This window comes from Eulemur rufifrons, chromosome 19 (assembly GCF_041146395.1).
Source record: "Eulemur rufifrons isolate Redbay chromosome 19, OSU_ERuf_1, whole genome shotgun sequence".
Classification (NCBI taxonomy): Eukaryota; Metazoa; Chordata; class Mammalia; order Primates; family Lemuridae; genus Eulemur; species Eulemur rufifrons.
The window spans coordinates 96,626,815-96,651,061 of NC_091001.1; the positions used below are offsets into that span (position 1 = coordinate 96,626,815).

The 24,247-nt window shown below is 36.8% G+C and overlaps 1 protein-coding gene across 1 annotated transcript in view; it reads left to right on the top strand.

Annotated features, from left to right (window-relative positions):
- DTNB (dystrobrevin beta) overlaps positions 1-24,247 on the top strand; it is a 225,735-nt gene that overhangs the window by 108,095 nt on the left and 93,393 nt on the right. Inside the window, exon 9 of the mRNA XM_069495024.1 lies at positions 7,393-7,517. Coding sequence (XP_069351125.1) covers positions 7,393-7,517 — 125 coding nt within the window. The remainder of the gene's footprint in view (positions 1-7,392; positions 7,518-24,247) is intronic.

Below are 24,247 nucleotides of genomic sequence, written 5' to 3' on the forward strand. Positions count from 1 at the left end.
ACTGACGTCCTGCTGTCCCTCAACATGCCAGACAAGTTCTCATTTTAGAGCCTCTGTACTTGCTTTTCCTTCTGCCTGGAAAGCTCATTCCTCAGATGTGCATGTGCACGCCTGCCCTTCTACTCTTTACTCTGAAAGAAGCCTCCCTGACTCTAATGCAGTATAACTAGAATCAACAACAGATAGGAAAAAAATAACCTGAACACACATCTGGAATTTAGAAAGAAAATAAACTTCTAACTTTATGAAATAAGGAGAATTTATAATCAAAATTAACAAAATTAAATGATCAGAAAAGCACAATGTGTCTAAAGCTATTGAATTTCTCAAATGATATTCAAGGGAAAAATTATAACCTCAAATGTACTTTCTAATAAAAAGATTGAAAATAAACAAACCTAGATGTCAACACTCTGAAACTGAAAGAACTACTGATAAACCTAAAGTAGAAGAGTAATAAAAATGAATGCAAAAAATTAATGAATTATTGAAATAGAAATAAGAGGTAAACTTGACCACTGTAACAAAAAGATGGTTGTTTGAAAAAATTAGTAAAATAGATATAATTTATTGATCAGTTGTAACTTTTTTAAAGTGCAAAAATAATGTCAGAAATAAAAATAGGGATTTGGGTACAGACAGTTTTGCTGTTTGTAATTATACGAACAGCTTTATGCTGATGAATTGGAAGACTTAAATGAAATGTACAATTTTCTAAGAAAATAGATATTACCAAATTTGATACAAGAAATAGAAAATCTTAATAGTCCACAAGTGAGTTAAAAATATTGGAATGAGAATCAAAATCTACACCCCAAAGAAAGCATCAAGCCCAGACTGTTTAACAGGTGAGTTCTCTCAAACCTTCAAAGAACAGATAATTTTCATTTTATACATGCCATTCCAGAGCACAAGATTGGAACCTATCCAACCAGTTTTACTAGGCCAGCATAACCTCCATCCCCAAATAGGCAAGAACAGCACCAAAAAAGAAAAACTATAAGCTATTCTCACTTAAGAATACAGGTGCAAAAATTCTACAATAAAAAATTAGTAAATTAATTTGAATATGATCAAGTAATTTGAATATGATCTAACACTTATCCTAGAAATGTAAAAACAATTCAAGTTGCATTTAGGATAATTGAATAAAAGGCCTATCCATTGTACCAGGCTAATGACTAACTCAGTAATATGATAGACTAAGCTAAATGTAGCCTCCTTTCCTTTATGACAGAGATTTGCATGTGGGTTAAATATAACAACAATAGCAACAGTTGAAATGCAGAATTGAGCTTGAATAAAAGTGAAATCCCTGGTTATCAGAATTATACCCAAAAGTGTGGTGTCTGCGGGCTCTATCAGACTGGATACTGGATTTCACCCCAGAGATTGGGGTTTAGTGTTTCCATGACATAGGGTCCACTCAAGGTAAGTAGAATTAATATTTCTGTAAAGGCTTAGGACTTTAGGTGAGCCGCCTCCTTAAGAAATAGGGGCTAGAAAACCTCACTGGGCCCAGAGAAAGTACTAAGGAATATGCAACAACAGCCAGGCTCTGAGAGAAAAAAAACAAAAAACAAAAACAAAGTCAACCTTGAAACACTGAAGCCATAATCTTTGCTATGCAAAAATGTCAAGTACAAACTTCAACTACTAGGGTGCATGGAAATTCTCAAATCAAAAAACAACTTAACTATTTACCCAAGACAAATGAGACCTCAGCAGTACTGTCCAATATGGTAGCCATTAGCTACATGTGGCTATTTGATTTTAAGTTTAAATTAGTTAAAATTAAACAAAATTTTAAATTAATTTCCTCAGTCACAGTAGCAACATTTCTAGTGCTCAGTAACTACACATAGCTAGTGGCTACCATGTTGGACAGTGCAGATGTAGTACTTTTCCATCATCCCTTAATGTTCTGTTGGATAGCAGCACTCTGGGACACCTACTGGAAGCAGACAAAAAACACCTCTGTAGCGATACCACTTCTACAACTTGGGTCAAATGAAACTTCCATACAGAAAACAATCCCTGCTATAGGTGAGCTCATTATCAAAAATTATAAACCCAATCATTAAAAAATCTATGGGGGAGAATCAGCAAATAAACACAACAAACAGGTTTCGCATGCCAAGAACCTTAGAAATGATACATTTAAAAAGTTAAAGAAGTGAAATTAGGAATAGTGACATTTAAAAAGGGAATAAGCTAATATGAATAAAGGCCAAATTGAACTTCTAGAAATAAAGAATATTAAAAGTTAAGCTCACTGGAGGGGTTGGTTAAATAGCAAATTAGAGACTGCCAGAGTGAAAATTAGAGACTGGAAAATAGATCTGACGAAATTAACCAGAGTGCAGAATACTGAACATAGAGAGAAGGAGATGGAAAATGTGAAAGGCGATTAAAGGATTTGAAGGATAGAATGAACAGACCAACCCAGAATTCTGTACCTAGCTAATCTATTCAGGAGCAAAGACGAAAGATATTTTCAGAGAAAGCCACAATGAGTTTGTCACCAACAAACCATTGCTGAAGGAATTAATGAAGGATATACTTTGAAGAAAAAATAATTTGAAGCAAAGGAAGAAATGGTATACAAGAAGAAATGGTGCATAGAGGAATTGATAAATGTGGACACATTTAAATAAGCATTAAGTGTAAATAATGACTAATTTTGGTGGGCTTTTAAGATTCAGCTAAAGTACTAAACAACTATGACATGAAACTGGTTGAGGCATGATTAGATTTAAAGGATTTTAAGTTACACAGACACTGATTAAGATTGTGGCAAGTGTTCATATTAAAATAGTATTCATATTAAAATCATTAAAGAAGCTTCCTGACTTGTCTGAGGATTTGATGAGCTTTGCACCAAGAATCCTCCACTACGATATATTTTTCTGCCTGTATCCCCTCAGACGGTGTGTGTCTTGGAACTCAGGGTGATGTACTCAGAGAGAGTAATTGGAAGCGAAAATGACGGGACTGGCCTGAAAGGCACCAATCCTGAGCTTTTTCATTAGGCTGTTAAGCTCCCAAGTGTCAGGGCCTGTCAGCATATACCCTGAGCTGAAGATTGTGCTGTGCAAGGAGTTAGCTTGGGGCTGATTGAAAATACAGTGATCTGAGCTCAAGAAAAAAAAATTTCAGAGTATCCTAGTGCTTGGTCATGGTTGTCTGAGAAACAAGAAGTCTCAACCTTGGCACAGGAACACACGCAGCAGTCACAGCACAAGTCACCTTCTGCTCTCCACCTTGGAGTCTGCCCCTCGGTTGGAAACTCTGTGTCCCTACCCCTGACTTACCGTAATGACCTGTCCCCCCCCCCAGCACCCCCAATGTGGTACTTGGTGTCCCCACACTGGGCCATGGGTGTCTGTTTCTTTCTAACTCCTTGTTAGAATGCCTCACTGTCCTGAGCTGTCTCTCCCAATCCCTGTATGTTCTTTCTGAGTAATTTTACTGGTTAAGGGGCTGTGTTGTACCATGGAAAGAATAAGACAGGCCTAGTTATATGACCTTAGTTTCTGAACTGAGTTTTAATTTCTGTAGCTATAAAATAGAGACTGTTAACATTTAATTTATAAACTATTGTGAGGGTTAAATGAGCCTGTGTACATGTGAAAAGTACCTGTCAAGTCTCTGACTATAAGTTCTGTATGAATGTTACTTTCGTTTAACAGCAACAAAAAAGCAGCTGCCAGAAGAGTTGACTCAGAGTATAATTGCCAAAAGAGGAAAATAAAATGAGAAAAATAAAACCTTAAAAGGACAAAAGAGAAAAAAATGAAATAATGGCATAATATGCCATAATAATGAATAAAAATGTGTTAGTGGCCGGGTGAGGTGGCTCACACCTGTAATCCCAGCTCTCTGGGAGGCTGAGGTGGGAGGATCGCTTGAGCTCAGGAGTTCGAGACCAGCCTGAGCAAGAGCAAGACCCTGTGTCTACTAAATTAGAAAAATTAGCCAGGCTGGTAGTCCCAGCTACTTGGGAGGCTGAGGCAGGAGGATCGCTTGAGCCCAGGAGTTTGAGGTTGCTGTGAGCTAGGCTAATGCCACGACACTCTAGCCCAGGCAACAGAGTGAGACTCTGTCTCAAAAACTTTGAGTGAAAGAAGCCAGATGTAGAAGAATACATATATGTAGGTTTATGTAGGTTTTAAACATATCCAAATAATGTATTATTCATACATAATTGCTAAAATAATAAAATCAAGGAAGTGATTAATACAAAATCCAGGACAGTGAATATCAGGAGAGGAGGAAGCACTGTGGGAATGGGATGTAGCATTAGGGTAAGGGCCCATGACAAGGCTTTGGAGTGACTGTAATGTTCTATTTCTTAGGCAGAATAGTGGGTAGTTTTGGGCATTTGTTTTATAACTTTTTAAACTGTACATACACATTTTATACCCTCCTTGTATATTTAAAAAATATAACCTGTAGTATTTTTAAGAAAATGGTAGGAAATATTTTGAAATTAGTTAAAGTGGATTAAAGTATTGAAAATGCAAAAAGATTGAAAATTATTGCCAAGAGTATTTAGAGATTTGATTTGCTAAGTTAAGGCCTCTCCATTACATCAGTTTTAGAGTCCAGGTTGGGGGAAAGTACAGAGACCTCAAAGAGCATCTCTGTCAAAGCAATTTAAATGAAGTGTGGAAGATGCCAGTTCCTGCACGCGGACTGCTTTGCTTTCTTGATCACTCCTTCTTCTCTTCCTTAAATATTTAGTCATTGACTCCTAAGTCCAGGCCTCGTCCTGGGGCCGAGTAGATAGAAGAGATGATGTCCCTGTTTTGGCACTTTTGGTATTTTTCACAGTCATACTTGAAAGCTTAGTTAATGTTAGACTCCTAAACTAACCCTTATCAAAATTCACTTCAGATCTGTATCGTGAGATCTTTTTAAGAAAATCACTTATTTATATGTTTAGACAACCTAATTGAATGCATAGCTTTAAATTTTTCAGGGTAGTATCCTTTTTGGTTTGGTTCCAGACTTTAATTAATAGTCCAATTCTTATATGTATTTATTCCAGTTTTTTTTTCCTTCCCATACAAATCAAGCTTCTCTTTATGTGGTTTAATTATTTGGAATTGACCTTGATATCAATTTGATTGATTGATTTTACCTTTCTATCTATATTTTTGAAGCTTGAAATTGGATCTAATCCTAAATCTAGACCTTGACTTAAAACAGTATTTTCAAGAGCATCACAAACATTCTGCTAGAGAATATTAGGTAGTGCAACGGCAAACATTTTTTATTTAATAGTCATGTAGTTATTTTAATGTTTATTATAAAAAAAACACATGAAACCTGTGATTTCATGGCTACTATGGCTTGGGATGTAGCTAAAGTAGTGTATATGATAATCCATCTCACATAGATTATATGAATTAATGGTCCTGGAGGTTCTCATGTATAGCAAAAAGTCATTAAATTAATACCTGAATTATAAATGTAGTATTTAGTTATAAAGAGGAATTAAGATATTCTCTTTGATGTCCTCTGTCTCTTATAATTCTCAAAATATAAAGTTGATGCGATTTGAGAAAAAGCAATCTGGAAAATTCATCTAAGCAAATAATTTGTTCAAATATATATTCTATTGTAGGGCAGGTTCTGGAAATGCAAAGATAAATAAGATGTAGATCCAACCCTTCGGAAGCACCAGTATAACAGAGATAGGCAAATAAATTAAAAATTGCAATGTAGCATGGTAAGTGAAACAGTGTAAATACCTACAAGGTAAATGGGTAGCCTGAAAAGGCAGTTGGTGACTTAGGGAACAGTGAGGAAAGTCTTCCCAGAGAAAGGGATACTTGCAAGCAGGCTTGAGAGATGAGCAGAAAATTTACAGAAGGATATGGTTGGACAAGGGAGACCTAGGAAAGGTACGTGCCAAGGTACAGAGACCTAAAAGAATGTGGTGTGTTGGGTTAACTGTGAGCTGCTCATTACGTACGCAAGTGGAAGGAAAGAGAAGCAGGAGCCAGGTGTGAAGGCTCTTGTATGGAAAATGAAGGCGTTTATTTAGATCTCATTCTATAAATGATTATCAGCCTTTGAAAGATTTTAAGCAGAAGAGTGATGTGATCTCTGGGACAGTGCAGAAGGTGGATTAAAAGGGAAGAATCAGAGTCACATTGCAGCTAGTTATTGGATAGAGGGAAAATGGAAAGAAGTTAGGAAAAAAGTTCAGCATTTCTGCTTTGTTTAGCTTTATATGATTTGCAGGAAATTAGGTTACATCTTGACTTTTCCCAGAATTGAATGTGTTGAAGGGGATAGTGGTAGGTGATTTGGAGCCAATGTGTGAAGTTTATGAAAAAATTGTATTTTTCAGCCTTTAATATAAACAAATACTAATTTACTTTGCCTATATGGTCTTAAAGGCAAACAGAGTCTTGTTTATTTTGTGTTAAAATACTACAGCAAGCAGCATATAAAAGTCAAGCGGAGACGTGGTGTTGATGAGGCGCATGGCTGCAAACGAGTTTTATTTTCCAATTAAAGTGGCACATATGGTAATAAACTGCAGAGGCAGAAGAATGAAGTATTTAAACTTCTTTGCAGTTAATATCCTGCCAAGAAAATCTCAGACAACAGTGTTATTTTAAGGGAATTGGGTGGACAATATAATCTGTATATAAAAGACTCCTTTAAATATGGGTTTTAGAAATGAATGTTCTATTTAACTTCATTGTGGTATATTGTTTACTTTTGTGCATACTTACTATTAAATCTTAGTAGTCTTTGGATTTGGTGTGTATTATTCTACCTTCCAGAGAAGTGCATTGATATGCCAATTTATTTTTGTGCCTTTAGTGTATCATAATATAGAGTCACAGTTCTGGGGCTGACTTCCTATGTGTGTGACTCTGTATCTGTCTACAGAGCCAGACGCTTAATATAAATGTTCTGCCTCACATTTGTTTGGGAATATCCTAACATTTTGGGACGTAGCTTAGTCAGCTAATTTGCTAATGTATGTAAGTCATGTCCTCTTAGCTTTTAGTATTGTAGCCCATCAAAAAGTTCTGACTCTGATTGAGGAATTAACTTTAACATCTTACCAGAAATGACTCAGAAGCATCAAAAGGGTGAGGTCATGCAAAGGGTACATAGAGATGTCCAGAAAGACAGTTAATATTACTTGATAGTGTGACTTTGTAATAGAAATGATGTAGAAACTGCAGAAATGAAGGAACCACAAATGACCTTGGAACAACTGCAGATTCCTTTCTGCAAGACCCAATAATATTGACCATTATGAAACTTGATTTGTATTTGAAAAGATACTTTCTACACTCTTGTCACCAAGTTCTTTTGAAAAGTTAATTCCTTATTTCCTTATTTTCTACTTTGACACAGAAATCCCCTGCAAAGAAGCTGAGCCATGCAATTAGTAAGTCTTTGGGGTGTGTACCCACAAGAGAACCCCCGCATCCTGTTTTTCCTGAGCAACCAGAGAAACCACTTGACCTTGCACATATAGTGTAAGTATACACCTGGATGTGGATCCTGCTAAAATGGGGGCCTTTGGATCAAAACTGAATATCACCAGAAATGAACATTTAACTTTCTGGTTTTCAGTTTCCTTTTGGGGAACTTAGACTTGAAGCGTCCCTCTCTTTAAATCACCATAAATATCTGCATGGAGACCTGGCTCCTGATTCCTAAAGCCTAAGTAATATAGTAGTTTCCAGAAACATGAATCCATTGAAGAGTAATGATTATGCTAGTTTTAGCTGGATTGCCTTTTGTTGTTTGTGTGTTATTGCCTTAAATCAGTGGTAGAGATCATTTCTTCTCTGCAGTAGTAATGCCCATAGCAACTTAAATTAATTTAGACAACATGGAAATGAAAATCAACTTAATTTGCTCTTTTTGTATGGAAAGAAAATCAGGAAACATAAGACTATATTTTACAAATAAAACTAGAGTGTTATATATATATATATTTAATTGGATATTCATGCTAAATAAAGCAAGAGTAGAGGGGAACAAAAAATTAGAGAAATAGAGAAAAGTGGAAAGATAAAAAGGAAGAGAAACAATGAAGGGTAAGATTCAGTCTCTAAACTGGTTTCTTCACTCTGAATTAAATGATGATGCTAAGTTTGCTCTGCTGGATAAAGTTGGTAGAGTTGTGGATCATTAGTCTTTATCAAGTATTTAGAAGTTTTTCTGTTGGAGTGGACATCCATTTTCTTTTACTTAGCTGTTAGATGGTAGTTTGACTAAATGAGCTCTTGGGAATCTTAATTTTTTTTCTTTCAATTATTTAAAAACCTTTTATATTTATTAAGATACGATGTGCATGTGGATTAAAAATTTAGTCATACAGAATAGCTTATAATGAATGCAATACACCCTTCCACATTTCACCGTCCTTTGGGTTTACTAGTAGTTATATCTCTAAAAAATATGTATAGAATGCTATTTCTTGACTTAGTGGTTTTAGACATTATTGGATTCCTTTTGGGGTGTAAGGAATCAACCTCATTTATAACTCTACATACCAACCCATCCCAGTTTTTCATAATTATATCACCATTTTTAATTAGTTACCTTTGCAATTTTAAGTAATATTCTTTAAACTCTATTTCTTGTAACTTCTTTCCACTTCAGCTGGGTAAACTGAGAAAATTTGTATCCTCTGTCTACTTCTGTCTCTGCTTGCCTCCTAACTTCTGCCATCCATGCCATTACTTTTATATAGTCAAAACTGATAGTATTTCTGTTTTCTTCTATGACCATAACTAAGTCTTCTGAGATTTATTCGGGGTTACATCTAAGAGTTGAAAACCAAATAACAGCATTTACAGTTAATATCATTCACTACACAAATAGTGTGCTGTGATTCTGTGTATCCTTTTGTGTAGTTCACTGTCATGATCCCTGTGCAGTTACTCTCTCATCGTAGCTCACTGGGCTCTTCTTTCTTATGTACCGTTGATGGCTCAAAATCATGCCTGTTGGTTTTCTAACTGGGTTGACTTTCTTGTACAGTTTTGTTATTGTTGTTTTTCCTTCGGTTTCCCGTTGCTTTCTTCATGTTGGGTGAAAATGCACTCTCTCGGCTCCCACTGTGTTCTGTAGTGAAATTTATCTATTGCTTATAATCCATATCTATTGTTAAATTTGTTAATCTTTTCTCTTTTTGGTTAGTGTTTAACATGTACTAAAAAAAGGCCATGCCTGCCTCAACATTGCAGTGGTTTTCTCCTTTTTTTTTTTCTTTAAGTTTTGAAGATGTCCCTTTCATATAATTTTTTTAATTATCTGGAATGGATTTTTGTGTATGGTGTGATATAGGATATCCAGTTCTCTTCCTCCCTTTCCCCCCACCCTGATTTGAATAGTAACTTGTCTGAGGATGATTTACTGGGTCCCTACTGACCTACAATCCCAGCGTTGTCAAAAATGAAGTTTCCAAGTATGCACAGGCTTGTTCCTGGGTTCGTTCTTCTGTACAAGAGGTACAGTTGTTGAGTCAAAAGTTATGTGAATCTTGACCAGAACAAGTACGCTGGGGAATCCAATAGTTTAGTGTAGACTTTGGTTAATCTCTTCATTTTCATCTTTACTAAAGGTGGATACAGTTTGGCTTGGAAAAAAAAACTCTCTTCATTTTCATTCAGGGACCCTACGCCTACCTTTACTTGATGTTTCTGAGTTCAGAGACTTTCTGATCAGTTTGACTAGAGAGTAACCTCTGGTTTCCTACTGGGCCCAGAGAAAAGTGGTCATCTGGCTGTGTGGTGTTGAGGAGTGGGGCCGGAAGAGGTAGAAATTTGATGGGAATTTGCTACTTCTTATACAGACTTTCAACCAGTCCTCTTATTTTTAATGCAGCCTCTCACCACTCTTTCAGAGGTACCAGGTGTCTCTAATTCCTGAGCATTCCTGGAATTAGAGCCTCAGGAATTAGAGTCAGGAATGTTCTTGGCTCCATTCTGCCCTTTTAGGGTGAACTTGACCTCAGGCTTCTTCTCTGTTTATTAAAAAAGCGCTTCCCATACATAGTTTCTGTTAGAGATTTAAGTGGAAATGCCGTCTGGGACTGAGAACTAAGAACTAGAACCTGAATTTTTTCTTTATTGGTTCTTATTTTATTAGATTTACCTTGTATCTTTTTTTAAAATAAAAACAATTATAGATTAGATAAAGCTATGGTCCCATATGTTCCTCTTCTTGATCTAATTACCCTTTCTCTCTCCCAGAGGGTGGCCACTAATACTTATTTGGTATTTATCACTCTGTACATGTATTTATGCTTTTACTAGATGTTTATGCACCCATATAATCAAATTTGTTAAAACTATATAAAAATGATCATGCTCTACATATCCTTCTGCAAGTTTACTACTTTATTAAATAGTATGTTTTTGAGATTTATCCAAAATCTCAAATGGTATTCCATTGAAAGACACATCACAAGTAGTATATACATTACAATTCTTATACTGATAGACATTAAGATTATTTCCAGTTTTTAGCTACAACCTGCAATACTGCTGTGATCATTCTTGTACAGAGAAATTCTCTAAGGTAGGAGGGTAACTATGGTATTCTAGGAAATGAATATTTCATAATCAGGACAGAGCAGGTAATAATGTAGTTGCAAATTAACCCCCAAATCTCAGTGGTTCAACTCATAAATGTTTATTTGTCACTCATACAGTCTGTGGACTGGATGACTCTGGAGCAGTGGACTCTGGGTGGTGATTCAGTGGTCCAGGCTGCTTCAGTCTTCTGGCTTCACCAGCTTAACCGGAGGCCTGGGTGATTGCTGCAGTGGGGAGGACAGTGTAGGGAGAGCTCAGAGCCATTCTTCTGTGCTGTGGTTCAGAAGTGACACATGTCACTTCCCTCGCAGCCCCACCTAATTTCAAGCAAAAATAGCCTTCTGTGTACCTAGGAAGGAGAGGAGAACTAGATACTGGTCAGCTCTAGTAACACGCTCTATAAGTGTCTTCAACTCTATTAGATATTACCTAGAATTCAAATTTTATAGTTTATTCATGAAGCTGAATTATTCCCAGGTGGAGAACATAGTCAGCAGGCCACTTGGAAAAGAGCTGTGATAACTTCCCTTTTAGATTCTGATGAGATTTTGAGCAATTAATCCTATTTAGCTTGACTAGATAACATTTAAAGTCTCTTTCAACTTTGAGTTTCTATGTCTTACAGATTTTTTCTATATTCACCACATGTTAAATTGTTCCCAAACTCAGCTGATATCAAGGTCACTCAGAGAGCTTTAAAATTTAGTACAGATTACCAAGTTACTTCCATTCTAAGTCAACTTATTATTCTGGGAGTGGTCTGGGAATCTACCTTTTGAAAAAGTTCCCTAGTTCATAGGATCAATTTATGGAACCACTGCATTAGAACATAAATGGTTTTATCTATATTCACAACAAACTAAGAATTAAGTATTAAGCATTAAAAAATATACAAAGAATACAAATAAATGATAAACATGTAAGTAGCAATTTTTAACTCCTGCTGAGATTCTTAATTATCCATTCATTCAGCAAATATTTACTGAGGACTTTCTGGCTACTGTGCAAGGTGCAACAGTATTCATGTAGTACTTTGCTTATTTGCAAATAGGTTTGAGTAAGAATGAGGAAGTCAGTTTTATGTAGTTGCAGCAGGCTGTTCTGAACTTAGTTCATGAGACTCTTTTAATTAAAGGTTGATCCTGTTCATAGAATTTTCTGAGAGGCTCACCAATATTTCCTATTGTGTGTAGCCTGCAAAATAAAAAATTAATACAAAGCAAATTCTGACTACTCAGAAAATGAGTGGATACTAGGGTTTGCACATGTCAGTATTTATGGATCCCAAAGCACTGGGGATTATACTTTTCCTCAGAAAAACACAGAGGTGTTGTCTTCCTCTTCAAAAAGAGTGGATGTTCTGAATCATTTATCTTCAGCTTTTTCAGATGTCAGGAAGCAACCCTCCATTTTTATGTAAGTATGATATTTTTCTACATCCAACAATAATGACATCCTAATCTTCATGAGTTTTAACTGTCTGGACACCTATAAGAAATCTGCAATTCTCCTAAATGCTCTGAAATTGGATATCTTCATTTCAGAAGCACCCTGCAGACCTAGGGAAGCTTTATTAAAAATGTTCCACTGTAATGACTTGGACAGTGCAGCTTGAAATTAGAAGAGGTGTAAGTTGCCTATTTAGTGGCATCATCAGTCACTTCAAAATTAAGTTGTATTTTTTTTTTTTTTTTTTTGGAGACAGAGTGTCGCTTTGTTGCCCTGGCTAGAGTGAGTGCCGTGGCGTCAGCCTAGCTCACAGCAACCTCAAACTCCTGAGCTCAAGGGATCCTCCTGTCTCAGCCTCCCGAGTAGCTGGGACTACAGGCATGCGCCACCATGCCCGGCTAATTTCTTCTATATATATTTTAGTTGGCCAGATAATTTCTTTCTATTTTTAGTAGAGACGGGGTCTCGCTCTTGCTCAGGCTGGTCTCGAACTCCTGACCTTGAGCGATCCACCCGCCTCGGCCTCCCAGAGTGCTAGGATTACAGGTGTGAGCCACCGCGCCCGGCCGTAAGTTGTATTTTGTATCAGATAACTGGGGCCAAATAAGTGCCTTCTAAAGAGGTCTGAAATAGTTTTACTTGAAAGCATAGCTTTAGTTAGCTTAAATGTTTGTCAGTCGTCAGTCGTGTGCCTATGATACTGTTCTGGTCTAAATACTGGGGAAGGTTAGGTATTTCTTTAAAGTTCCTAAGAATTTCTTTATTGGTGTGATAGTTTCTGACCAGTTTGAAGATTGTACCATTGTATCCAAAAGAAATATCCTACTAATCTGAAGCTCTGAGAAATAATATAAATCATATATTCAGCCTATACATGTAAAGTAGTTCTCTAACCAGATGTCTTAACCTTATGATCTGTCTTTTTCATGTTGGCAGGTTAAGCGAAGCTTTTGTGGAAAACGACATTTCCAGTAAAACCAGAGGATGAGTAGGAGTTAGCCTGTGGAGGGTGGGGGAAGACCGTCTGGCAGAGGGCAGCAGGGCCGGAGCCCCCTGAATAAGGGTTAGCTGCCTAGGCCAGCAGGGGCCACCGCAGAATGTGGGACTTTATCTTTAATTGAGGAGTTTAAAACTATCACTACCTGCTGGGTGGAAATAGGGAGTGGGACGAGAGTAAAGGAGAAAAGCCCAGCTACAAGGTTACTTCTTAGGCCAGGTGAGAAATGCCGGTGGTTTGGACTGTCATGGTCATAATGGAGACAGAAATAAGTTTGTAAACACATAAAATATCTTATGTTTTACCATTATTGTATGCCCAGAAATAAAATTAAAAGCCAGTAGAAATTTGGGGCAAGAATTGAAACTAAGTATGAGATAAAGTCCTGTATACTTTAATGTTTTGCTGTTGGCGCAGAGTAGAGATTTTTTTCAGATCCTCACAAATTTGAGATTCAAGTGTTGTTAATATTTGTTGAGACCCACAGTGTTGCAGGCCCTTGGTTCATCTCTTCTGTATACATTATTTCATTTAACCCTCATAGCAGCCTTTGCAGCATAAATACCATTAGCCTATTTAATAGATCAGGACACAATATTGGTGAGGTTGAATGCCGTGCCCAAGATCACACAGCTGCAAAGTGGTGGCTTTGGGACCAGAGTCTAGGACTCCTGTCTCCACTCAGCCTTCTTTCCATTGCACCTGTCTCCTAACATGCTGGCACTCTTAAAAAATTGTTATTACAGAAACATGCAGTAATTGAAGTGTTGTTTGAACCCCTATAGTTTTATAATCAAGACAGAACATTAAATAACTATAACTTGGTTGGTTGAATAATCCAACGGGGGCAGTGGGATATGATAGTAGGAAAACTGGATTATTTAATAAAAATCAGGAGACTGGGCCGGGCGCGGTGGCTCACGCCTGTAATCCTAGCACTCTGGGAGACCGAGGAGGATCGCTCAAGGTCAGGAGTTCAAGACCAGCCTGAGCAAGAATGAGACCCCCTGTCTCTACTAAAAATAGAAAGAAATTAGCTGGACAACTAAAAATATATAGAAAAAATTAGCCGGGCATGGCGGCACATGCCTGTAGTCCCAGCTACTCGGGAGGCTGAGGCAGTAAGATTGCTTAAGCCCGGGAGTTTGAGGTTGCTGTGAGCTAGCATGACACCATGGCACTCTACCCCGGGCAACAGAACAAGACTCTGTCTCAAAAAAAAAGAAAAATTAGGAGACTGCAGTTTGCTTTTCTGTAAAATGGTGGTAATAAAACCTATCTAAATTATCTCAGGATATTGTTTAAAGATAATGTATGTGAAAGTGCTTCTAAGAGGTTAGGATGCTATAAATAACTTTAAACTTTTAAAGTCTTTTCCTCCAAATAAAGTAAATCATATCACAAAAATGTAAACTCCACGAAGGCTAGAGGCTTTGTCTTGTTCTCCGCTGAATTCCCAGTGCCTAAGATAGTGCATGGTGCATGGTGGGCACTTAAAATATATTGAATGTATGAATGATACTAAAGATGACTTATATAAACAGGCATCTAGCTCCTCCCCCTTTTGTGAATGATTTTGTGTTTTGATTTGTTTTTATTTTTTCTTTCCGAAAGTAATGCCTGTCATGTACCTACAGTTTCCTAAAGCTTCCACTAGATGTCAGGCATATTTCCTTGTGTTGCTTTTTAGGGGGCGAAGGGGTGTTAAGAATAGTGAGTAAACAATGTTTTTCAAATAAACCTCCAGACTTACATTCTAAACAAAACCATTTCATTTATCAACACTATAGCAACTTTTCATACTTCTAAGTCTCTAAGAGAAATTAGTTGCTTCTTTTGGTCAAAACATTTTTATATAACCTCTAGCTTTTGATGTCTCTGATAGGCTTTCTGCTATCCTAATTCAAGCAATTTGCTGTTGCTTAGGACCTAATTATCTAACCACAGAGTCCTTAAAGCTAATCTCTTTAATTAGTGGTTAGTCACCCTTACATTTCAGTTTGTGGTTATTTATTTCTTAGAGAAAGCATAACTTCCCAGTCTTGGCTTAGTGTATATATTCCTCTGAATTCCAGCAAGAAAGAGCACAACAGTCTTCCACCACACACACCTGGAATTCATCTATTTTTTTAACAGAGGCTGACAAACCACAGCCTTCAGGCTAAGGCCAGCCTACCACCTGTTTTGGTATGGCCCACGATCTAAGAAGACTTTTATATTTTTCAATGGTTGAAGAGAAATAAAAAGAATAATATTTTGCAAAGTGAAAATTATATGAGATACAAATGTCAGTGTCCATAAATAAAGTTTTATTGGGACATGACCACACTTATGTATTATTTATGGCTGCTTTCTGTCTACAGTGGCAGAATTGAGTCATTGGTGACTGACACCGTATGACCCTCAAAGCCCAAATTATTTACTCTCTGGCTTTTTACAGAAAAAGTTTGCTGCCCTCTGCTTTTAAAGAAGAATGGATAAAAACTGCAAATTTAGGGTACTTTGTGCTTCTTGATATTCTTTTTCTGAATGCTCATCATCATCTTTGGTTTGATGGCCCAGATTGTTTTTCCACCCAGTGGTAAAGGTTAATTGATAACTTCTTCTGTTGAAGCACTCAGATAAAGTTTGTTACCTAGAAACCAGACTGCCTCTTATTGACAGAAACTCCTTTCTTTGTTTCTTGCTGCCTATGCATACATAAATATATAGCATGTTTGAACAGTTAAGCCAACCAATTTTTTCTATACTTTGCATCAAAACAGAATTAACCTAGACAATTAAAAAACTGTTAAACTATACTATAATTATAAAATTATAATTAAAGTAATACTTTAATGTGGCTCTAATTTGTTCTATTTTAACTGCTCTTTTTAATACTTAAACTCTATATATGCATTACTTTGATCTAAAACATATCTGTTCGCTTTGTTATTTTTTTCTTTTACCATCCTCATATTCTTTTTGAACTTTAGACAACTATGCTTTAAGCATCAGTGCTTTCAGTGTTTGTGAACTTTTTAGTATAACACAATAAATCTGCTTGTTTTGTACTTTATTCATAATGACTTTAAGCAAATCAGAATTCACCAGACCAGGTGTAATGTAAGACCATTTGTAACCCTATGAAAAACAAATCTGGCTTCTTGTTTATGTTGTTTAATTATTAAAGCACACTTTTGTGACACTTCTTTAAAATAATGGATGAATCCAGAGTTGGAAATGGCTTGTGTCACGAGGGCACTTCTGGTGAATTGCCTAGCTATTTGCATCTTTTTTTATAAGCCAAATTTGGTTTTTTTCAGAGAGAGTTATTAATTGATTTTATTGTATTCCCAAATTGTCAGATGTTATGAAATTTACAATATTCATGTGTTGGTCTGGGTTGAAACCACTATCTTCCACAGTATTTGTTGAATGTGTCTTGTGAGTAGGGCTCTGTTCAGTGGATAGAGTCTTATTTGAGAAAACTGACGGGGATACTTTCCCTCTTAGACTACTTGGTTAATCTGATGTTCTAGTTGCTTGAAAGGAGTATCGGATTCATTCTGGGTATCTTGGTCTCCTGAGAGTGAACCTATTTGGAAGATTATAACCTTGTACTGTTTCTGACAGGTTGAACATTCCAAATCTGAAAATCTGAAATCCAAAATGCTCCCAAATCTGAAACTTTTTGAGCACTGATGTGATGCTCAAAGGAAATGCTCATTAGAGCATTTCAGATTTTGGATTTGGGGATTTGAGATATTCAACTGGGGTAAGTATAATGTAGATATTCCAAAATTCAAAATCTGAAATACTTCTGGTCCCAAGAATTTCAGATAAGGGAGACTCAACCTGTACTTTGATTCTTAGATGATAGCTCATCTAATATTAATTCTATCTTGCATTTTGCTGTAATGATTTTGAAAAACCTACCCTTGGTAACATAATCTGCTCATGAGTGGGCTATTAGGGACCTAGAATTGAAGGTTTATATAATTTGACCTTTTGGAAAAAGAAAAGTTGCTTTTTATTCTCCAATTTATATTGCCTAGAATGTGAAGGCTCTTAGGTCATAGCTCATCTGATACTAGTTCTGCATTTTGCTCAGATCAGTTTGAAAATCTAGCAGCTGAGGAATACAGGATTCCCCTGGAGCCTTAGGGCTTCAGTAGGTCCTGGTTTCAGTGTTGTCTGTTTCATTCCATTTCTGTCTGAAGGTCCCAGAAATCATTCTTTTCTGAGCTTAGGGTTGCTAAGATGTTGCCTAAACCTTAGTGTGTGTGTGTGTGTGTGTGTGTGTGTGTGTTTGTGTTGGGGCAGGAGAACTTGCATACACTCATGGACCCACATGTCTAAGTATATGTGTGCCTGTGTACGTATGTGTGATAAAGAGGGATGGTCATGTGAACAGCAAATATGATGATTGATTATGGTGTAGTAAGGAGAAATAGCATTATTTAATAAACAAAACTCAGAACCGTCAAGCTTTAATCCCAGGAGGATAATTATTCACAAGTGGCTGTGACTGTCTTCTGCTGAGTGTCACTCTCCCTTGGGATTTTCTCACCCTGTTTATCATTATACTACTAGAGAGCACTCTGCTTTTAAACTCTAAATCTTACATGGCCCCAAATCATCATCCCTTGGTTTTCTTTTCTCTTTTTATTGTGGTAAAAAAAATTTAAAAAAACCATAAAATTTACCATCTTAACCATTTTTAAGTATACAGTTCAGTAGTATTAATTATATACACATTGTTAAACTGAATTCCAGAACTTTTTCATCTTGCAAATCTGAAACTCTGTACCCATTAAACAACAATGCCCTTTTCCCTCCCCTCCCACCCTGCTACTCCTTGGTAACCACCATTCTAGTTTCTGTTTCTATGAATCGGACTACTTTACATACTTCATGTAAGTGGAATTGGTATTTGTCTTTTTGTGACTGGCTTATTTCACTCAGCATAATGTCCTCAAGACTCATCTTTGTTGTAGCACAAGACAGGATTTCCCTCCTTTTTAAGGTTGAACAATATTCCGTTGTATGTATTTACTACATTTTGCTTATCCATTTATTCACCTGTGGACACTTGGGGGTTGCTTTCACCTCTTGGCTACTGTGAATAATGCTGCTGTGAACATAGGTGTGTAAATACCCCTTTGAGATCCTGCTTTTAATTATTTCATGTATATATACCCAATAGTGGGATTGCCACATCATATGGTAGTTCTGTTTTTAATTTTTTAAGGAACCTCCATACTGTTTTTCCTAGAAATCGTACCATTTTATGATCCTACCAACAGTGCACAAGGGTTCTAATTTTCTGCATCCTTGCCAGCACTTGTTAATTTTATGTTTTGTTTTTATAGTGGCCATCATACTGGGTATGAAGTAATGTCTCATTGTGGTTTTGATTTTCTTTTTCTTTTTTTGATGGTTTTATTGAGGTCTAATTTATGTACCGTGAAATTCACCCACTGTGACTATTAGGATTTTGAGTAAATTTATACAGTTTTGCAACCATTGCTATCATCCAGTATTAGAATATTTCTATCACCCAGAATGTTCTATTCATTTATAGTCAATCCTAGCTTTAACCTCCAACCTTAAAGCAACCACTAATCTGCTTTCTGTTTCTATAGTTTTGCTTTTTCTAGAAATTCATATAAACAGACTCATACAATATGTAGTCTTTTGTTTCTGGCTTTCATTTAGCATGATGTTTTTGAGGTTTTTCCATGTGGTAGCAAGTAAATAGGTCATTTCTTTTTAATTTTGAAAATATTTCATTGTATCATATTTGTTTATCCATTCACTCATTCATGGACATTTGGCTCATTTTCAGTTTTTGCCTATTATGAATAATGCTGCTATGAACATTCATGTCCTCATGCAGACGTATGTTTTCATTTCTCTTTAGTAGATACCTAGCAGAATTGCTAAGTCATACAGGGTAAGTGTATTTTAACTTCTTAAGAAACTGCCAAACTGTTTTTGAAAATGGTGGTATGTTGTTACAGTCCCACCAGCAATACATAAGAGTTCCTGTTTTTCCACATTCTCACCAACACTTGGTATAGTGTTGTTCTTTTGGATTATAGCCATCCTAGTTAGTGAGTAGTGGTATCTTACTGTGGTTTTAATTTACATTGCTCTAATGACTTGTGATGTAGAGCACCTTTTATGCACTTCTTTGCCATTCATGTCTTCTTTGGTATAATTGTCTTTCTAGATCTTTTGCCCTTTTTTTTCTTTTTTTTTTTTTTTGAGACAGAGTCTTGCTCTGTTGCCCAGGCTGGAGTGCAATGGCATCATGATAGCTCACTGCAACCTTGAACTCCTGGATTCAGGTGATCCTCCTGCCTCAACCTCCCAAGTAGCTGAGACTATAGGCACATGCCACCATGCCTGGCTAATTTTTCTATTTTTTTGTAGGAACAGTGTCTTGCACTTTCTCAGGCTGGTCTTGAACTCCTGGCCTCAAGCGATCCTCCTGCCTCAGCCTCTCAGAGTGCTAGGATTACAGGCGTGAGTGACCACACCTGGCCTTTTTAGATCTTTTTGCATTGAATAGTTTTAGATTTACAGAAAAGTTTCATAGATAGGACAAAGAGTTCCCATATACCTTGCATTCAGTTTCCTCTGTTGTTGACATCTTATAAATGAAACAATATTATTAACTGAATCCCATATGTTATTAGAATTTCATTTATTGTTTTTTTTTTTTTTTTCTCCCTGATGTTCCTTTTCTGTTCCAGGGTTCCATTCAGGATACCACATAACATTTATTCATCATGTCTCCTTGGGCTCCTCTGGGCTGTGGCAGTTTCTTTTGCACATTTTTTAATTGGGGGTGGTGGTGGTGGTGGTTGTGCTGCTGCTGCTGCTGCTGCTGCTGCTGCTGCTGCTGCTGCTGCTTCTCCTCTTCCTCTCTCCTCCTCTTCATCTTCCTATTCATCGTCATCACAGGATCTCACTCTGTCACCCTGGCTAAAGTTCAGTGGCCTCATTATAGCTCACTGCAACCTCAAATTCCTGGGCTCAAGCGATCTCCTGCCTCAGCCTCCTGAGTAGCTGGGACTACAGGTGCACGCCACCGTGCCCAGCTGATTTTTCTATTTTTTGTAGAGATGGAGTTTCACTCCTGCTCAGGCTGGTCTCAAACTCCTGGCCTCGAGCATTCCTCTGGTCTCGGCCTCCCAGAGTGCTAGGATTACAGGTGTGAGCCACTGCACCCAGCCTCTTGTCTTCTTATTACTCAGTTTTTAGAGTTCTTTATATATTCTGGATACGAGTTATATATCAGATATATGATTTGCAAATAATTTGTCTCAGCTTATGTCTTGTCCTTTCATTTTCTTTATTTCTTTTCGTTTTTTTAAGAGACAAGGTCTCTCTCTGTCACCCAGGCTGGAGTTTAGTGACTCAGTCATAGCTAACTGTAACCTTGAACTCCTGGCCTCAAGTGATCCTCCTGCCTTGACTTCCCAAAGTGCTGGCATTACAGGTGTGAACCACTGCACCCGGCCTTATCTTTTCATTTTCTTAATGATCTTTTGAAAAGCAAAAGTTTTTAATTTTTAAGAAGTCTAGTTTATCAGTTTATTCTTTAATGGATTGTGTTTTTGGTATCATATCTAAGAAATCTTTGCCTAACCCAAGGTCACAAAGGTTTTCTCCTAGAAGTTTTATAGTTTTAATCCTTACGTTTCAGTCTATAATCCATTTTTGTGTTAACTTTGAGTTAATTTTTATGTATGGTTTGAGTTGGGAGACTAAGTTCCTTCTTTTGTATGTGGATATCCACATATGTTGAAAAGACTATCATATCCTTTGCCCCATTGAATTGCCTTGCCATCTTTGTCAAAATCATTTGACTATAAATGTAAGAGTTTATTTCCAGACTTAAGTTCTATTCCATTGACCTATATATGTCTCTCCTTATGTCAGCAGCACATGATCTGGATTACTACAACTCAATAGAAGTTTAGAAATTGGATAGTTTAAGTTCTCTTCTTTTTCAAAATTACTTTGTTTATTCTAGGTCCTTTGCATTTTCATATAAATTTTAGGATACACCTGTTAATTTTATCAAAAAAACCTGCTGGGATTTTAACAGGGATTTTGTTAAATCTATTGATCAGTTCTCTTCCTTTCTTCCTCCTCATATCCTACCCTCCTCCTTCCTTATTTTTTGTTTGTTCTTTGATTTTTGTTTTATTGCCTTCTGTGTTTGCATTTGAATAGCTAATCCTGTCTAGGACACAGTCATCTTATATGTTTAACAAATCCTTAGCAGTGACCACAACCATGGATATATTCTCTTTGATTCAATCAACTTTTATATCCTGCCTTAATGATAATATTAATGAAAAATCCTTACAAGACTTTTCCAAGATGTTTCTTTTTGTTTGAACTTACAATACAACTCTTTATAACAGTGTCTAGATGTATGTAAAGAAAATTCAGGTCAGCATCATCTCTCCCCAAGGAAAAGAAAAAAAGAAAAAGAAGAGAAAATTCAGGGCTGAAAATTCAGAGCTAGTAAATTGGTTTAGCATTGTAATATATCTGTCCTATAATATAATCCAGTTCATGTCATGTTTTTGGTACTTACTCCTTCAGTGACTTCCCATTACATTTAAAATAAAAGTCAAAGTCTGTGTAATGATCTGTACAAGGCCCCATAAGTTCTGGCTCCTGGCAACCTCTATGACTTTATTTCCTACCACTTTTCCATTGGTCTCTGTGCTCTTTTGTGACAGTGGTTTTGTTTATTGCAAATACTAATTATGTTCCCATTCTAGGGCCTTTGCACCTGCTTTCATTTGCCTGAAATAATACTCATACTGATGTTCACGTGGCCTATCCCTTAAATATTAGCTTCAGGTCTCACCTTAAATGTTAGTTTCTCAGAAGGATTTATGTAACTCCTTTACCTAAGATAACACCATCAGTGCTACCCTGTATCCTCTTATGTTGCGTCAGTTTCTTCATGGCACTTCCCATTATGTGACATTATTTTATTCATTTTCATATCTGTTTATAATCTCTTCCCTACTAGATTGTAAGCCCCTTGAAGACAAGGATTTTATCTTGTTTCCCGCTGTATCTCCAGATATAGAATGAGACTGGCAAATAGTGGACCTTAAATAAATGCTTATAGAATGAATGAATGCATGTATATGTTTATGTGTCTATGACTTACTAATAGCACTGACACTGAAATGAAATCAGTATATCAGGAGGAGACAGCCTTTATTTCCTATATTTTTACAGTGCTAGAGCCACTAATATAAAAATTGGGCAAGAGGTTGAGGCAGAAGGATCACCTGAGCCCAGGAGTAAGAGGGCACAACTGTGATCATGCCATTGCACTCCAGCCTGGGCAACAGACCCCGTTTCAAAAAAGATGCGGTGGGGGGAGGTTGGAAACAATGGTTCTCCATAAAATAATTATTATGATTATTTTTTAAATTCTTGAAAGTAATCATTCTTCATATTGGAGAAATCTGTTTTCTTTGAGCTTTATTTCTTCCTTATCTAAACCTAGAATATACCTGTTAAGTAATTTATATAATTTCTTGCAGACATTGAGCCTCAGAATTATATTATATTGAGTGGAATTTCTTTTTTTTTTTTTTTTTCCTTTTTTTTTTTTTTTTTTTTTTGAGACAGAGTCTCACTCTGTTGCCCAGGCTAGAGTGAGTGCCGTGGCGTCAGCCTAGCTCACAGCAACCTCAAACTCCTGAGCTCAAGCGATCCTCCTGTCTCAGCCTCCCGAGTAGCTGGGACTACAGGCATGCACCACCATGCCCGGCTAATTTTTTCTATATATATTTTTAGCTGTCCATATAATTTCTTTCTATTTTTAGTAGAGATGGGGTCTCGCTCTTGCTCAGGCTGGTCTCGAACTCCTGAGCTCAAACGATCCGCCCACCTCGGCCTCCCAGAGTGCTAGGATTACAGGCGTGAGCCACCACGCCCGGCCCGGGTGGAATTTCTTGATAGGATTTGTATGCTGTAATTTAGAATAATCTGAATATTTCTTAGCACCTTTACAAGTCTTTATATTGCCCACTTTTGACTGGTACCTGAGTTTAGATTCTACTATATTAGCCCTTTTCATTCTTGTTAAAACTCTAATCTGTTTACATAGTTCTAACAAATTAATCTTCTTGACTCACTGCTTTTGTCATATTACTTCCCTATTTAAAAATATACAAAACCCTGCTGCCTATAGAATTACAGAGGCACTCCTCATGGTGGAATTCAAGGCCCCTGTGTAATCGGGACCCACCTTACTTTTTGAATCCTATCTTCTGCTACTAATTAATACAGTACAAAGCCTCTGCTTTGGCCAGAACTGCCTCTTTCCTACCTTTTAAAAGTTTTATATCCTTTCCCACTGAGCTGGCTCCTGATATCCCAGCCCAGCTATCCCCTTTCCTGAATGCCCTGCTTGCTTCTTTCAGGTTTTTACATGTTTTATATATCTATGAGTCCAGCTTAAATTCTGCTTCATCCAGGAAGCCATCCTTAAGTCCTAAAAGTAACTAACTCATATGAATCTCTTCTTTCCGTTCCTAAATTCCTTGTGTTATTGCATTCCTAATTACCGTTTTTTGTTTTATCAGTCATTTGAGCACCCAATAAAATGCTGTCTCCTTCTTTAAGGATTTCTGGAGTATGTATTAAACCTAGACTTCTTGAAGATTATAAGCACCTCCGTTGTACCATCAACTTCTTAAGGGCTGAGATTGTATATTCTCAGTGCCTGGCAAATTCCTTGTATTTGTGGGACTGAACTTTATACAGACTCAATTGTAAATTCTAGTTGAATTAGGTTAAATTTGGCAACTTTCTTGTAGTCTCTCTCCAAGGTCACATGATAGGACCTTGCTTGTTTATTTGATATTCCTTTGCTGATCTTACTGAAGCTTTGGAAAGCAACCAAAGAGAAGTTACTCATATTGTAAAAATCTGTATTTTTTATGAGTTCTTGGAGAGTTCTTCTGGTCAAGATAAGTCAGAATAAGACATCTTCCCCTTTGGTGTAAAGTGGCCCTTCTCTTTTGTCTTACTACTTTTGCCCTTTGGACAGTGTTAATGGAATAATCTTAAGCATAAAACTGGATACGTTGGCTCCAAGCATGAATTTAAGGAAATATTCTGATAAATTGTATTAAATAATCTGCCTCGTTGGATTTTCACTTGTTTAGTA